The following is a 15,613-nucleotide window of genomic DNA, read 5'->3' on the forward strand; positions in this document are numbered from 1 at the left end:
AGGATCTGGCAGCCCCAGATGCACGACAGCCCTGGGATCCAGCTGACCTGCAGCTTCAGGGGTCCTACAGCCCTGGGTGCACAAGGGCCCTGGGGTCGGGCTGCCTTAGGGGACTGGCAGCCTCAGGTGCCCAAGAGCCCCCGGGTAACCGACAGCCCCAGCATCTGGATGACCCAGGGATCCAGCAGCTCCAGCTGCCTGACAGCCCCAGGGTCTGGCTGTCCTGCGGGTCTGGCAGCCCCAGGTGTGTGACAGTCCTGGGGTCCAGCTGTCCTGGTGGTCTGGCATCTCCATGTGTCTGGCAGCCCTTGGTGTCCAACAGCCCCTGGACCAGCCTGTTGGGAACTGCTCAGTGACCCATGGGAGCCAAGCGATGCCTGCGGTAGCACAGCCAAGGAAGCATGACCCTGAACAGGGACAGCAGGGCTTCAGAGCAGCCACTGGTTAAACCACCCTAAGGACACAGCTGGGAATTGGGGCACCCACACTGGTCCCACCCCCCTAGCCCAGTGGAGCAGTCCAGTCAATAAACCTCCTCAGCAGTACTGAATGGACCAGGGTTTCCTGCCAGCTGGCCTTTCAGCTTAATGGTCACTGCAAGAGGTGGCTCAAGCTTGTCTGAGCTCTAGAGACATGTGATAGCTCTGTGATGAAAGCATGGATGGAGGGCACCCTGACCATTTCCCACGTGGTAGCACAAAATGCAGCTAAACACCTGCGTCAATCTCCTGCTGAGTGCTGGCTGCCTCCAAGGAGGTGTGGAAGGGTGTGTGGACAGTGTGCATCTCCCCCGGAGCTGGGTCTGAGGGCCACACACCTCCAGGGGTTTCCTGTGGATGCAAAGGCTCCGTTGCAGTAGGCATGAGTTGGGCAGCATCCTGCTAGAGAGGATTTAGGGAATCCTGATGGTAAGGCAGAGCAGGCTCACACCACCGCACCTTCCCCACGCTGTTGCTTTGTGCAAGGATGCATTTGCTTTTGGCTGTTTTCTTGGCTTCTGTAAACAGCTTTTGCTTCTCTTCCTGCAGGCAGGCAGTGTATCCTCTGCTGCTCTGCTTTTACTAGGTCTAACCCATGCCAGGGCAGGGCTCGGGCCGTAGCTAGAGGGATAAGCTGGTCCAGCAGAAGATGCTGCAGGCTGGTAGCCAGAGGGTGGAGAAGCTGCTGAGGGCGTGCAGGGGGGATTTATGGTGCTCGGGGCTGGTGATGTCATGGTCTGGACTGGCTGGTGCTGCCAGGGCTGGGGGATTGCGTAGCCTGCGGGTATCAGCCACCCATCCCACCTCTCCTTCTGCTCCCAGCAAGGCTATTGCTGGTGCCTTTTTGCAGAGAGGCCATGCCAGGGCTCTGAGAGCACCGCTTGATGCTTTCCATTACGCCACCATTTGCAGTTCCTTTTTCAGAACTCAGGCTGGAAACACCCCACCAGGTGCTTGCCTCCTGTTGAACCGTGTTTTGGAAAATAGCAGAGAAAAAAGAAACCCCAGCACTATAGTATTTTTGAATGCAAAACTAAGGAAAAATATGCAATTTTGTCAATGGTTCAAAAACTCCTGCAACTGTTTCAGCAGGCAGGACTGCACGGCAGGGCAGGCGGGGGGAGTCATACGATATGAGGTGCTCGTCACCATCCTGTGGGGACGCGGCCAGGCTCTGCTCCTTGGAAGGAGCCCACGCTCACGTGTGCACTTGGGCTGCTCATGGCATTTGAGCACAAGGCTGCCGAGATGGTTGCTGCAAGGATACAGGCTCTTTCCCCATGCAACTCCCCCTGCTGCTGTAGCCAGCATCCTTGCAAGCAAGCGTGCTGCAGCACGAGTTACCAGTATACCCACTACTGGTTCATGCCTCCTCTTCCTTCGAGGCTAGAAGAAAGCAGCTTCCAGCAGCAAAAGCCAAAACTGGGCAGCGTGGGGAAAGCCTAAGATAGAGGGAGGGTTTGGTTGGATCAATGCACCCAGAAATAAGAGGAGTGGTTGATGTTTTCTGGCTGAGCACAGGTAAAATTTGCTGGGAACATGGGGATCTGGGGGGTTGCAAGGGCATCCAGTACCTTGGGTAGGCTACCTTGCACCCACACACAGCCCCTGCAGAGAGCAGCAAGCAGCACTTCCCCTGCACACATGCAGTGGAGCTGACGTTTCTGTCCTGGAAAGAGGGCTGGGGAGGGGATTAACTCCAAAAAAGCAGGCTGGTCCATGCCACCGCTGCAGCATCCTGCATGGGCTGGAGGCAGCCCAGTCCTGGGAGTACATCTCCTCTCCTTCCTGAAACAGCTGGACCCCAGCTGCTGCCTGAACCAGCACTGCTTTTAAATACCAGCAACCCTGGCCCCGTGCTCCAGCCATGCTCCCTGCTCCTCTGGGTGTTATTAAGGCATGGGAATCTCAGCTAGAGAAGAGGCAATAGGTGAACATCTCTGGAAAGCCTAAACTTCACCCCTTTGGCTTAGGGGTGGCTCACCAGAAGCGGAGGGACTGACCTGGGGAAAAAGGAGATGGTTTCTCAGGTGCCAGGCAAGGATTCCCAGAGGTGCTTGCGGTCCTGCACAGCCCAAAACAAGCCCAGGACAAACTGCCCCTAATTTCAGGCACAGCCTGCAAGCTGCACGTCCCCCAAAAGCAGATCTCTGGGGGAGCAGAGGCTCTCCCACAGCTGCCATCCTCCCTCTGCACCTAGTAGGATACTCCAGGTCTCCCTGCTTCCCCAAAGCCCATCACAGACAGCTCCACACAGCTCCATTCCCAGGCCTGGAGAAGCTTGGCCTCGGCACAGCCTGTCTCCAGCTCCTTTCCCCAAGCCTCAGCCTCAGCTCCAGCCCAAACACGCAGCTGGAGGGGGCCGAGGGCAGGCACTAACCTCCCGTTGAGACCAGGGCAGTGAAGCACGGCCTGGGGACAGATGGCTGCCCATTGTAAGTCCAAGAGAGAGACAGGAGCAAGAACAGTTATGATTTAATCATCATCACTCTGCAAATCCAGTGTATAGTAGAGCCAAGCTGTGGTCTGGCTCCTGGTGCTCCCACGCCATCACTGCCCCCGCCTGCAGCACAGACCTGGCCCATCCTTGGAGCTGGGACTGTGGGCAGGGCAGGAACAGTGCGGGGATGGGACCAGCCAGCTCCCCTCACCCCTCCTGCCCTGCTGGAGGCATGCCTGAGGATGGGCAACCCCACGGGGCTTCGGCTCTGCTTAGCCCGGTGGGATGTGGGGAGACCCAGCTCTGATCTGTGCAAAGCTGCTGAGCAGCCAGGTAGCATCTGCCCTGGGACAGGCAGCAGGGACTCGCCCTGCCCCTGCCCAGCAACCCACGGTAGGCTCTGCTTTGGCATCTGTCTCCACAGAGCTGAAAGAGACTAAGCCCCAGCTGTGGCAGAGGCCGGAGGCGCTTCTGGCAGAGGCCAGCTTGCTCCCGAGCCACCCAGCCTGCCCCAGACCTGAGCCTGTGGCACGGAGCGGGTGGCCAAAGCCCCTTGTGCAATCCTGCAAGGGGAAAACCCCGGGACAGTGCTCACGGAGGCAGGAGGTCTGGCAGAGGAGCCCCAGCATCTCCCCTGAGACAGCCCAGGAGCCCCTGGGACAGCAGAGGGACATCCCCTGGGGCAGTGCCAGCTGGGGCAACCCTACAGCAGTGACCTCCAGAAGGTGTATGTGGTTCAAACAGCGATAAGGACACATCCCCTCCCAGGACAAGGGGGGCTGGGGGGGGGGACTGCAGCAGAATTAGGATGGGGAAGGGCAGTAGTGGTTATAGATGAAGGCACAGGAGCCCCTGGGCTGGGTGCCAGGGTGAGGTTAGTGGCTGGGGCTGAAGAGGCTGCCTGCGAGAAGCCGCCTCTTGACCTCCCTCCAGAGAAGGTCCCGCTCCCGGTTCGCCCGCTGCATAAACCCCCTGTTCTCCTGGGCTCTCCGGGACAGGTAGGGCAGCACCTCATTCACCGGTCCGTAGGGCACATATTTGTAGACAGGGAAACCAGCTTGACCTGGAGGGAGAAAGGCTGGTCAAGGAAGTAACAAGAAAGAAAAAAACCCCACCAAACCCCCCCAAAAAACAAAAAAAGAGAGGAAAAAAAAAAGAGCAAAATAAAAAGAAATAAGGGAAAAAGCCTCCCTTACAGCCCCCAGCTCTCCCACGCCCCTGGGGCTGTGCTGATGGAGCAGGGATGGTGGGCAGGAGGGCTGCAGCAGCTGGAGGCTGCGCTTGAGCACCAGGGAGAGGAGTCCCAGGAGCAGCCCCGTGAGCCTGCCCAGGTTGGGGGAGCGGCAGCACATCCCTCCCCATCTCAGCACCCGGAGCTTGGGAAGGCGCCAGGGGGAGCGGGCCGAGGTCACCAGGAGCCCTGGGAATGTCAGCAGCCAGGGCTGGGCCAATTCAAGAAGCATTCAACCAGAAACATCAAGTTAACACATTTTTCCAGCATGACCAGAGGAGGTTGCAGACCGGCAGCCAAGCCCCACTTGCAAGGGGAACTCCAGGACAGAGCAGCATCCACGCTGGACAACTGCCCGGTCTGCCTCCTGTTGCTCTCCTGGCCTCGGCTCTCCGCACTGGACACTGGTATGAGCAGGGGGAGTCAGTCCCTGACCTAAGCCGTGCTGCCTTGGACCCCTGCAAGTCCCTCTGCCAGGACCCCTGAGAGCTCTGCTCCGCTGCCTGGGCCATCAGCAGATGAAGTGACAAGGTCATGCAAGAGGCTGTTGCCACTCCAGCAGCAGAGAGGCCAGGGCTGGATGTGCACCTCCAGCAGATCAAAGCAGCACTCCCAGACCAGGGACATACAGAAGGGGCTTCCTGGCTGCCAGGATCAGCCTCTGCCCCTCCTAGGAGTACCCCCATCTCAGCTTGTAGTCCAAAGCAGGAATCTCCCTGCCCAGCCATTATGGTCTCATGGGGCCTCCAAGGAGACAGATGTGATTCTACATCTACATCATCCCCAAAACTCGTGCAGGGGTCACAGCACTCCACGCAGCTGGGGAAGAGGCAACAAGGCACTGTCCTCAGCCAGCCCTGCTCCATAGCCTGGCTCCATCCACCCTTCAGACCCCACAGCATCTACTCAGCGAGACCGCAGGGGTCAAGGTGGGGCAGCAGCATGTTTGCCAAGTCCCCCCGGCTCCCAGCACTCACCCAGGGGAAAGGTAATCTGGTCACACATGCCCAGCAGCTGCCCAAAATACACCTTCTTCTCTGAGGGATGGATCCCAAGCTCCATCATCCTGCAAGCCAAGTCTTGGCATTAGGGAAGAGCAGAGACAGCAGAGCATGCAGGGGCAGCATGTCCTGCCAGAGGAGCAGGGATCATCTCCAAGTATGAGAGCACGGCACTGACCATGTCCCAGATGGACGCTGGAATGCAAGGACTGCAGGGATTTGTTTTTAAAACAGCCTCTGGGTTGGGGAACGAGGCTAGCTCTAGCTGCTCTGGGCTACCGTGCTGTGCCCCAGCTCCAAGCCCTGAGCACCAGATGGAAGCTAGGATCCCACAGGGGAGCACACAGGAGACCTGACAAGTCACAGCACATCTCACCACGGGGCTTTACTGGGCCCCCACATCCCTCAAGCCCCCAGTCCCTGCCATGCCATGCTGCCTCCCTGGCACACACCTGCGCAGGGTGAACTTCACTGTGTCCTCGTTGTGAGATGCCACCATCACATTGGCTTTCCGGCTGTGCTTGATCTCCTCCAAGATATAATCCAGGCACCTGTAAGACAGTTTGAGGTTGTGTGGTGAGGCCACTCGAGCATGTGCCTGGTGGGGCGGGAGGAAGGACCATGGCTAGGGCTGTCCCCTACCTGTGGTACATCTCATTAGTCTTCTCATAGGTGGGGTTGATGGGATCCTCATAGCCAATCTGGGCCGCCCTCTCCCGCTCCTGTTCCATGTAGGCACCACGGACCAGCTTGGTGCCGAAGTGCCAGCCCTCCCTGCGTGACAGCTCCACATCCACTGTCACATTGTCATAAGCCTCCTGCGACCAGAAGGAAGAGATGGCACAAGGTCATCGCACCAGTGTCACCTCTGCACTGCACCTTCAGGCAGCCAGCCTTGGAGCTGCACCATTGCATCGCCATGGCTTCAGGACCCAAGGTCTCCATCCAGCTGCTCCAGCAGGTCTTTCCTGCCCAGCCTCCTGCCGGACCTCACCTTCAGGTAGCACTGGTAGGTGTTGAAGATAATCGCTCGATCCCTGTTGAAGCGGCGCTGCATCTCCAGGGTGAGGCGGCTGATGGCTGGCTGGAAGTAGCTCTGCTCTGCATCCACCATCAGCCTCACACCCTTCTCCACGGCTCTCTGGGGGGTGAGTGACATGCAGGTTGGGTTCACGGGGCCACCTGCTACATGTCTCCCCCTCTGCAGCAGTGCTCATGCGCAGCTCCCCCAGCCCCAGCGCTTCTTTACCTTGGCCAGGACATCCATCCGCTGCAGCATCCGCTTCATCTGCAGATCCTCCTCCTCAGTGAAGCGTGAGAGCAGAGGCTCAAGCTGCCCTGTCTGAAATGACAACAGCTTGTGGCACCCTGCCCACAGGAGAGACAAACACCCTCTGGGAAAAGCCCATCCCCAGGGCCACTGCCCACGCCAGCTCCCCAGCACCCACCGGCCAGCACAGGGTGCCCACCCTGCCAGCTTGCTGGTTGCACACACTGGATCACAGCACGGCCAGGCCCTGACAGCACAGATGCCAACCGGCACCACAGCCACCAGCAAGCTACCAGGCAGGGCTGGGGGGCAGCAGACACACACCCAGCTCCCCAAAACCCCCAGTGCCCTCCCTGTGGGGCTGCTCCGGCGGTAGCGTAGATGGGTACCCACCTGCATGTTGGGGATAAGCAGCAGCTTGGAGAGCTTGGTGCGGCTGTCGATCAGGCTGTTCCAGTCCAGCAGGTCCACAGTGCTGGGAGCAGAGAGCCAGGTCCATACTGGTGTCTTGCAGGGGCAGGGAGGGGGTCTCTACCAGCTCCTGACCCCCACCAGCAAACAGGGTGCGTGGCGCGTGTCACCCTGACCCATCTTGTCACCTCCACCCAGACCTCTATGCTTGGTCGCTGTGCTAAGCCAGCGCTGGCCTTTGAAGACCTCCCCTCACTGCTGCCCCACCATCCTGGGAAGTGGGATGAGGTTCCCCCCAGCATCCACATCCCGCAGTACCCCCAGGTCACAGGCAGCTTACCCGCTCATGCCCAGGTTCTCGCCTGTGAACCAGTGCTGGCTCTCCGCCTTGGTCGCGATGCCGAGGTTGGCCAGGGCTTCCTACCACCAAAAGGAGCATCAGTGCCAAGGGGCTACTGTCACAGGTCAGGGCTGCTACAGCCATTGGCCACCTCCAGCAGCACATCCCTGGCAGCACAGCCTCCTCCCTCAGACACCACTGCCTCACCTGCAGCTTCTCCGCCTCCAGCTTCATCTCCAGCGCTGCCCGCCCAGCCTGGCCCTGCTCCGCAGCCATTTGGTGGAAGAATCTCCGCCACTTCACTAGCACCTCCGAGAATTGCAGCTGTGGGTACAGAGCTCAAGGTGAGACACCTGGGTTGGAGCCCAGCTGGCTTGGAGCCTATCATGCCAGGGCTTTGCAAGATCATACCCAGCCTGAGGCAGATCCCGACCCTATAGCAGGGCACTTTGGCCAAGCAGGGGCCAAGCCTAGCAGTACAGACCCCCACACCCTCATGCTGAGACCTTTACACTTCTGAGCTATCCATGCATCCCCAGAAGTTGAGGCAGGGTCTCCAGGGTGGTTCTTGGGGACAACCCGTTGGTGTCTACTGCTTTCTACCATCAGTAAAGAGGCTACTGCAGCAAACCTGGCACCCCAAAGCACCTGCTCCCACACAAGCATTACCTGTTGCCCTGGCTCTGACCCACCTCACCCTGGTCACAGCCTCAACACTCACCAGGAACTGAGGCCGGCCCAGTGCCGTCAGCTTGATGGCCGAGAAGCCGTCCTCTGAGCTGCCACCTGGATGGAGCCACAGAGACAGAGCTAGCCCGACAGGCAGGATGCTCAGGCAGAAGGAAGGTACCTGAGATACAGTGCTGGGTTGCAGGGTTCCTGTAGTCCCCAAGCACTGTGGGGCAGCTCAGGACACACGGAGCACTTACTTGAGGCATCGATGCAGCGGAGGAAAGTCTCCATGTGCTGGTCACACTTGGCCTCATCAGCATAGAAGTACGTGCGAGCGCTGATGACCCCACCGCGGCGATCCCCAAATCCTCGTTGGACTTGGTATTGTTTCTCCCTTTGTCCTGCTCCTGGGGTGGAAGAGGATGGAGGTAGGAGCTCGGCAGGGCTGCACGGCCCACAAGACTTCCCAGGAGCTTCTGCCGTGGGTGCAGGGGAGGGGGGCTCCAGCTTGGACCTCAAAAGAGCCCCTGAGGGCTGCAACATGCCCTGCCTGCTCTGTTGCCCCAGCAGAGGCTGAGCCTTTGCCAAGGAGCAGGGTTGCCCAAGAACAAAGATATTCCTCATCTAATTCATGTTTTGAGGCTGTGGGAGCTGGGTCCTTCCCCCACGCTAGGCTCACAGTGCCTGGACCCTTCAGGCCATCGCCTGGCAGCAGAAGAGGCTGGGTCACTCACCTCCCATTTCCTTCTCGGCTGCAGAGGTGCAGGAGCTAAGAAGAGAAACAAGGCAGATAAGGGCCAGGTCAGCAACTCCCCTGCCACCCCCCGCTGGTGGCCAGGGCAGCTCCAAGGCTCCCCTGCCACCAGCCTGGCGCTGGACCTTGCTCTTCCCTCACCATCCCATCGCCACGGGCTCAAACGCTGTTTGGCATGAGCTCTGCTGGCAGGTCAGATGCCCCAAACCCATCCGTAGAAATGGAAAGCAACGGGGTTTCAATCTCCAGGCAAGTGTTACCTGGAGGCCCTGAGGCTGCACAGGGAGGATGCTCTGTCCCAGGGTCCAGAGCTGCTCTCAAACAGCCCAGCCCAAGGGCAAGAACAAGGTCAGCCCTGGTGGGGTTGGCTGCCGTGTCTCCAACCACACTAGCCTGTAGTCTGCACTGTGGTGGCACCAAGCTGCAGCCCAATGCCTCACGACCAGCAGCCAGACCATGAAGCAACAGGCTCCTCTAGGTTCCAAGGGTGCATCAAGCCATCAGGGTGCCCTCCTGCAGCTCAGCCACCCCGTGCTCCTCTGTGCCTTGGCATTAGCCAACAGCTTATAAACAAGGTCTCAGCTTCAACTCCAGCTGATCCCGGATGTAATTTCAAGCCCAAGATCTTTGCCACAGAGATAACAGGGCTCTGACAGCCTGGGGGATGCTGGCCAAGTCACGAGATCCTTGAGCTTGAGCAGCCAAGCCTTCTTGCTGACACCCTATATCCAGCCCACAGACCTGGGGTCTCACCCTAGAACTCTCCCAGCCCCTGGAGAGGAGCCCTGAGTGACAGCAGAGCCACCTCCTCCAGGAGATCTCCTCTTTGGAGTCACTGTCCCAAAAGTGGCCATGCCCAACGGCGGGGAAGCACGCTGTGAGGCAGGCAGCAAAGCCACCCATCTGGAACCAGAGGACTCACGCAAGGGAACAGAGGCACGTGGCATGGTCCCAGAACATGTTCTCTCACATGCAGACCCTGTGACAGGGATTAGGGGCTGCTGGAAGCATAAACAAGCAGAGAAAAGCCTTTCCCTCCTGCTCCTCTTGGCCAGGAACAGCCCCACGTTGCTCAAAATGCAGCAAAGCCTGGCGTGAACTGGGGCAGGAGCAGTCAGAGCTCACTGGGAGTAGCAGGCACCACGTCTAGCAGGCTCTGCTCCCTGATTTTGCTACCACAAAGGCAGGTCAAGAAGCTTTCTGCTCCTGAATACAGAGGATGGAAGAAAGAAGGGAGCAGACATCATACACCCAGGGCCGGGATGCAACAGCAAAGCCCTCAGTGGATGGAAGGTCCCCTTGGAGCAGGCGGTGTGGCGTTGGGGAAGGCTTCAGCAGGACACTGCTGTAATTCTGAGGACATGCTGAGAGATGGGTCCTGTGGGCAGGTCTCAGCCGCAGCAGGACAGCTCTGAACTCCAACACACAGCTTGTGTCCAACACCTGAGATGCTGTGGGCAAAGCCTCCTCTGACCTACCCGGGGTGAACACACACAACTCAGTTAGCAAACAGCACCCTTGAATTTGAGGGGTTTGTGTTCCTGAAGGCAAACACACCCTTTCCAGCAGCATTCCTGCTGCATGACTGTACTGAGCCCTTCACCCCCCCCAGGGGGGCATTCAAAGCAGTGCCATGGTGCTCATTTTATTGTTCTGCATCAAGCAAAATAAAGGAAGCTCCTTCCAGCTGAAGAAACAGCTCTTCCTGCTTATCATCTGCTTTCTTTGTAATATTAGTCTTGGCCAGCAAAGCCATTCCTACACCAACCAAGTGCCACTTAACCCAGCTTCTACCTGGCCATCCCTTCTGCGAACGAAAAGCAAGTCTCCCAGAGCAGGACACATCTCCAGGCACTGTCCAAACACTTCTGGCAGGCTGTAACCAGAAAGGAGCCACCTGCAAGGGATGCTCAGGACCTGGGAGCTCACACTCGCCCAAAGCATGCACCAAGCAGGCCTTCCAAGTGCTGCAAAGCAGGTTACAAACACTTGATGCAGCTCGCTGGATTGCTGGGAAGGGTAATGCAGCTGACACAGCAGACTGGCTTTCAGGAAGTTTTTGATCAGGCTCAAATAAAACGTCTCAGGAGAAGCACAAAGGTCCGCCTGTCAGAAATAAGTAGGCAATAATCCATTTTGCCCTGGAGGTTACCAGGAGGGTGCCAAAGCACAGCATATTGCTTTGCTTGTCAGCAAATGGGTCTGTCAAAGGGGATGAGGGAACACCGGGGAGAAGTTGTCCCCCAGTTACCAGACCCAAGGAAAAACTCAGTCACGTGAAGCCCAGACTGGAGCTATGGGTGATGCTTAAAACCTGGCAGGTAGGAATAAAACAAAACTTTTGGCAGAAGGAAAGTCCTTCAAGCGTGCACCATGAGTTGCCAGCATGCACCAGCCCAGGACCACCACAGGACCTCCTTGCACAGCTTCAAGCTCCACAGAGACCATGCTGTGACCCTGAGGAGCTGCAGCACAGCAGGTGCAGCAGTAGGGGAGGCAGCAGCACTGGGAGCAGAAGGAGAAGGGGAGGCAGTAGCTCTGGGAGGCTGATTGGCCAGGCTGGATTGTAATCCCACACTGGGGTAGATATCGGGTGTCCACACAAGAAATCTCTAGAGGAAGCAAAGTCCACCAGCTGTGTGTCAGAGCCGACCAGGGTTTCTGGCAGTGCTTGGGGCAGGATTATCTTTGCCCATGCTAGCACAAACCCAACCCACCTTCTGGCTCATGATGCCAGCATCTTGGGACGCCCATGAGCCAGCAACGGCCCCAAGGATGCAAGGGGACCATAATCACCTCTGCTATGGGGGGGCTCCTTGTTTCACCCCAGAGGGAACAGAAGGCCCTGCCCAGCCGCAGCACTGCAGCTCCACACCCCACCAGGGCTGCACCCATCCCAAAGCCCCCAGCCCACATGCTGCCCCAGGAGCAGAGCAGCACCTAGGTCCTGCTGCCTGCAGGATACCTTCCTCCAGCCACGCCACCATGACCTGGCAGAGCCTTCAGCACATTGCCAAGGACTCCTGGCACAAGCTGGCAGAGCTCTGGATGCCAGCCCAGGTGGGGCAGGGCAAGTATCAGCCTGCAGCAGGCAGGATAAGCCGGTGCCTGCCCACGTTGCATTGGTATTCCCAACCAGAAAGCCTGTGACAAGGAGTGGCCATGGCCCATTGCCGGGGAGGAAAGGGCATTTTCCTGCTGTTGTCTCCAACTTGCTCCAGAAGAGAAGGCTGCACTGGTAGGGCCAGCACAGCTCAGCTTGGAGAGACAGCAGATGGCACCAGGAGGCCAAACAACGGTGCTGGGTTTGTGCCTCTGCTCCGCAGCTGGCAGTGGGGTAAAACCCCCAAAGCGCTGAAAGGAGGACATGATGCAACTCCAGAGCCCAGCACCACTCACCCCTCTCAACCACGTGAGCATCACCCCCAGCAGAAGCACTGGTGATTTGGGGTTTTACCCTGAACAGAGCCAAGGAGGATCCAGAGCGATGCTTGGCATGGGCCAACACAGTCCTCCTGATGCCACCCACACCTCCCCTGGGCTTTGTCCCCATTCTGTGATATCCCTGGGCAATATGGCATCCCCCTTTGTTGGGGAAAACCCCACTGGGGCTCAGGCAGGGTGGTATCGGGAGCAATGGGGAACAGGGTCCAGTGTGTGGCTTTGCTGAGCTCTCTTGGGTGGGAATGACTCACACAGCACAGGCAGAGTTCATCCAGCAAGGAGTCCCACACATGCAACCCCCAAATCTGCACTGGTGGGGGATAAGCACAGCTGAGAGCTCACAAATCCTGACATCCAGCCCCCCATGAGCAAGCAGGACACAGGCGTGGGCAGAACCTGCCTGCCAAAGCCCTTAGTGGTCCAACACAGGCAAGCACTCAGCACAGGCACAGCCAGACCAAGTAGGGCAGCAGTGCCAGCACCAGCACCACCAGCTCAACCCCCACTGGGATGCTGAGCAATGTGTCCAGACCGTGGCTGCATGCCCAGGGAAGAAACCAGCAGCTCCTGCAAACACCGCTGCTCTGTGTCTCCCAGAGAGCCATCCCACAGCCACGGGGCTGCAGTCAGGTATTTTGAAACTTTTATATATAAAAAAAAAGTTTGCAATTCAATCCACAAGGGGCTGGGATGGGCACAGTCCTGCCTCCCCCCCACGCAGCTCCCATGCCAGTGCTGCCCTTGCAAGCTGCCTGTGCTTGCTGCAGACAGGGGAGACCTTGGTGCTGACAGGAATTTCTGGCAGCAGCAGCAAGGGGCACTGCCACCCCGCTACAGCAAGTGGGGGTCCCTGATAAGCAGCACCTGGGTGGGACACAGAGATAAGGTTCCTAGCAGCAGCTGGGAGGAGGCCAGCAGCAGCACCTGCATCACCACACTGACCCGAAACCCCGTTTGCAAATGACCCCAAGAAGCAGTTTCCACTGCATTTCTAACACCATGTGACAAGCATGTGGCAGCTGGATGGTGGCCCTGGCTGCAAACAGGGACACAGGGCTGCTGCAGCCTTCCCTGGCTGCGTGCTGCATCCCCAGCCTGTGTCCTCTGGCAGGGCCACCCTCGTCCCGAGTGGGGGGGACACACCACCCACCCCAGTGACTGTGGGGTGCCACCAGCAGCCCATCGACCAGATGAGCTGAGCTGCCCAAAATTGGAGCCCAAATAGTGGAAAGTAACCCATGACTTGGGCTGGCACCTGCTCTTGGCAGAGCGCAGGAGGCAGGGAAAGCTGCCCAGGATGGGGGGGCAGGGGGGCAGAAATGGTGGGGGACTGTACCCCAGTGGGTGCACGGTGGGGGATGGAGGGAGCAGGAACGTGGGGAGTGGTGTCCCAGTGTGGGGGAGAAGGGAGATTAGAGCAGGACAGCACCCCAGTGTGTGCAGGGCAACACGACCCCACTGGGGGTAGGAAAAAGGGGGATGGGGGGACTGATCCCAGTGTATGCATGGCAGTGGAGGGGGGCAGCACCCCAGCAGAAGCAAGGGAAAGGGGGACAGTGTGGGCAGCACCCCAGATGGAATGGGAAATGGGGGGCAAGTGCCTCAAAGGAGGTGGGGAGCACCTCAGGGCATGCAGGAGGGTGGGGGGCTGTGCAGCACCCCGGTGTGCAGGAGTTTGAGTGGGACAGGACTCCAGCGTGGGAAGAACAGAGGGAGCTGCCCCCCGGTTTGTGCAGAGGGAGGGATGGAGACGGGAGCTGCCTCCCAGTGGGTGGAACTGAGGGGGGGCTGCACCCCGATTTGTGCAGAGGGATAAGGGGGGGCTACACCCCCGCGGGGGGGCACAGAGGGGGGTCTGCACCCCAGTGCGGGCAGGGGATGGCGCTGGGCAGCCGGGGGGGGGTGGCGCACCCCGGCGCGCTTCGGGGGGCGGGGCTGCGACGCAGCGCTGCGCAGCCAATGGGAGCGGGGGGATGGGCGGGCGCAGCCAATAGCGGAGCGGCCCGCTCCCGCCGCCGCCGCCCGGGCCCCGCACTCACGCCAGGTCCTTGCGCTCGGCCTCCTCGGCGCTCAGGTCCTCCTCCACGCTGTAGTCCAGCACGGCGCCCACGCCGAAGGCCTGGTTCCGCCGGATGAGCGGCTTGATGGCCTCCTGGTCCTCCCCGGCCACGAACTGCCCGTAGAAGGTCATCTTCATCAGCCGCTCGAACAGCGCCTGCCCCAGCACCCGCTGGCACAGCTGCAGCAGCTGCGGGAGAACGGCAGCTCAGCGACCCCGCTGGCCGGCACCCGCCCTGCTCCGGCGGCCCCACGGAGCGGATAGCTCCTCCCCGGTACAGAACCGGCAGCATCCCCAGGCCCAGCATAGGAATCCCCCCCGCCCGGGACCAGCAGCCCCCGGAGCGGGAAGCCCCCGCAGCGGCGGGGGACCGGCGGCCTCCCCCGGTCGGGCACAAGAGCCTCTGTGCCAGGAACCAGCAGCCCCCCAGGCCCGGCACGGGACCCCCCCTCCCGGAGCGGCAGCCCCCCAAGGCCAGCACAGGCCCCCCCGCCTGAGACCGGCAGCCCCTTCCCGGTCCAGAACCAGTAGCCCCCCAGGCCGGGCATCCCACCCGGAACCGGCAGCCCCCCTCCGGCCCGGCGGGGGAACTGCCTCTGCCCGGGACGGGTAGCCCCCGCCCCGCCCAGGCCAGGCCCCCGCCCGGAACCGGCAGCCCCCCCGGGAGACCCCACCATCCGGGAGCGGCAGCCCCCCCCCGCACCTCGCGGTTGTGCTCCACCAGCGGCCCCACAGCGCACAGCCCCAGCACCAGCAGCCCCCGCAGCAGCTCGGCGCTGCTCTTGCTGCGGAACGCCTCCCGGGGGTCCCCGAAATCCACAGCGGGCGGCGGCCCCCGCTCCGCACCCCGCGGAGGGGGGGTGGGCGACACTGGCCGGGCCCCCCTACCCGCAGCCGGCGCCGGGGCGGCTCCGCGGGGTGCGGCGGCGGGCGCGGAGCGGGGCCGGCGGGGGACACCCAGGCGGATGACGGCGCAGAGCGCCCGAGCAGCGCTCGGTGGAGCCATGGGCACGGCGGAGCCGCCCCCCCCGCCGCTGCCGCCTTAAGTACCGCCCGCCCAGCACCGCCCCGCCGGGCTTCCCCCGCCCCGCGTCCCGGCCCTGCCGCCGCTCCGGCACGGGGCCCGCCCCGCCCCCCTCCCGCAGCCCCCGGCCCGGTGCCTTCTCCGTTGCTGTTAGCCTGCCCCGGGGGCGCGTCCCTTCCGAGGAACCCCGGGGGGGGGGGCGGGGAGGGGTGGCCTGGGGGAGCCCCTCGCCCTTGGAGCAGCGCTGGGGAGGGCCGAGGGGGCGGCGAAGGGAGCCCCGTGCCCTTGGGGGGTGCCCAGCGAGAGGTATAGGTATCCCAGGGGCGCCCCATCGGGGGGACCCTCGGGGGGGCACTGGGCCCAGCCCCGGCAGGCCCCCGGCAAGGGGGTCCCTCTCCCCTCGTAGCAGCCCCCGGGGCGGGCTGCAGCACGTCCAGCCCACCGAGCTGGGAGGACGATGTCGCACGTCCCTGTGCTTGCTCCTGTGC

At 60.9% G+C, this 15,613-nt stretch overlaps 1 protein-coding gene across 1 annotated transcript; it reads right to left on the reverse strand.

Annotated features, from left to right (window-relative positions):
• Positions 1–2,937: 2,937 nt before the first annotated feature.
• Positions 2,938–15,109, reverse strand: LOC119142341 (proline dehydrogenase 1, mitochondrial-like). Its single transcript, XM_037375223.1, has 14 exons — positions 14,805–15,109; positions 14,082–14,290; positions 8,579–8,613; positions 8,102–8,251; positions 7,894–7,958; positions 7,380–7,496; positions 7,173–7,252; positions 6,815–6,896; positions 6,401–6,493; positions 6,146–6,292; positions 5,794–5,969; positions 5,604–5,702; positions 5,128–5,216; positions 2,938–3,982 (listed from the first exon to the last, which is right to left on the reverse strand). Exons 1-14 carry the CDS (start codon positions 15,105–15,107, stop codon positions 3,795–3,797), a joined length of 1,833 nt encoding a protein of 610 aa, XP_037231120.1. The 5' UTR covers positions 15,108–15,109; the 3' UTR covers positions 2,938–3,794.
• Positions 15,110–15,613: the final 504 nt, after the last annotated feature.

This window comes from Falco rusticolus, chromosome 1 (assembly GCF_015220075.1).
Source record: "Falco rusticolus isolate bFalRus1 chromosome 1, bFalRus1.pri, whole genome shotgun sequence".
NCBI classification, from domain to species: domain Eukaryota; kingdom Metazoa; phylum Chordata; class Aves; order Falconiformes; family Falconidae; genus Falco; species Falco rusticolus.

Bases quoted from the DNA above. Each gene is read 5' to 3' on its own strand.
- LOC119142341 (XM_037375223.1), bottom strand. From the start codon at position 15,107: ATGGCTCCACCGAGCGCTGCTCGGGCGCTCTGCGCCGTCATCCGCCTG. The intron at 14,291-14,804 runs GTGCGGGGGGGG...GTTCTCCCGCAG, and splicing joins TGGTGGAGCACAACCGCGAG to CTGCTGCAGCTGTGCCAGCG. The intron at 6,897-7,172 runs GTAAGCTGCCTG...CTCTGCTCCCAG, and splicing joins GAGAACCTGGGCATGAGCGG to CACTGTGGACCTGCTGGACT.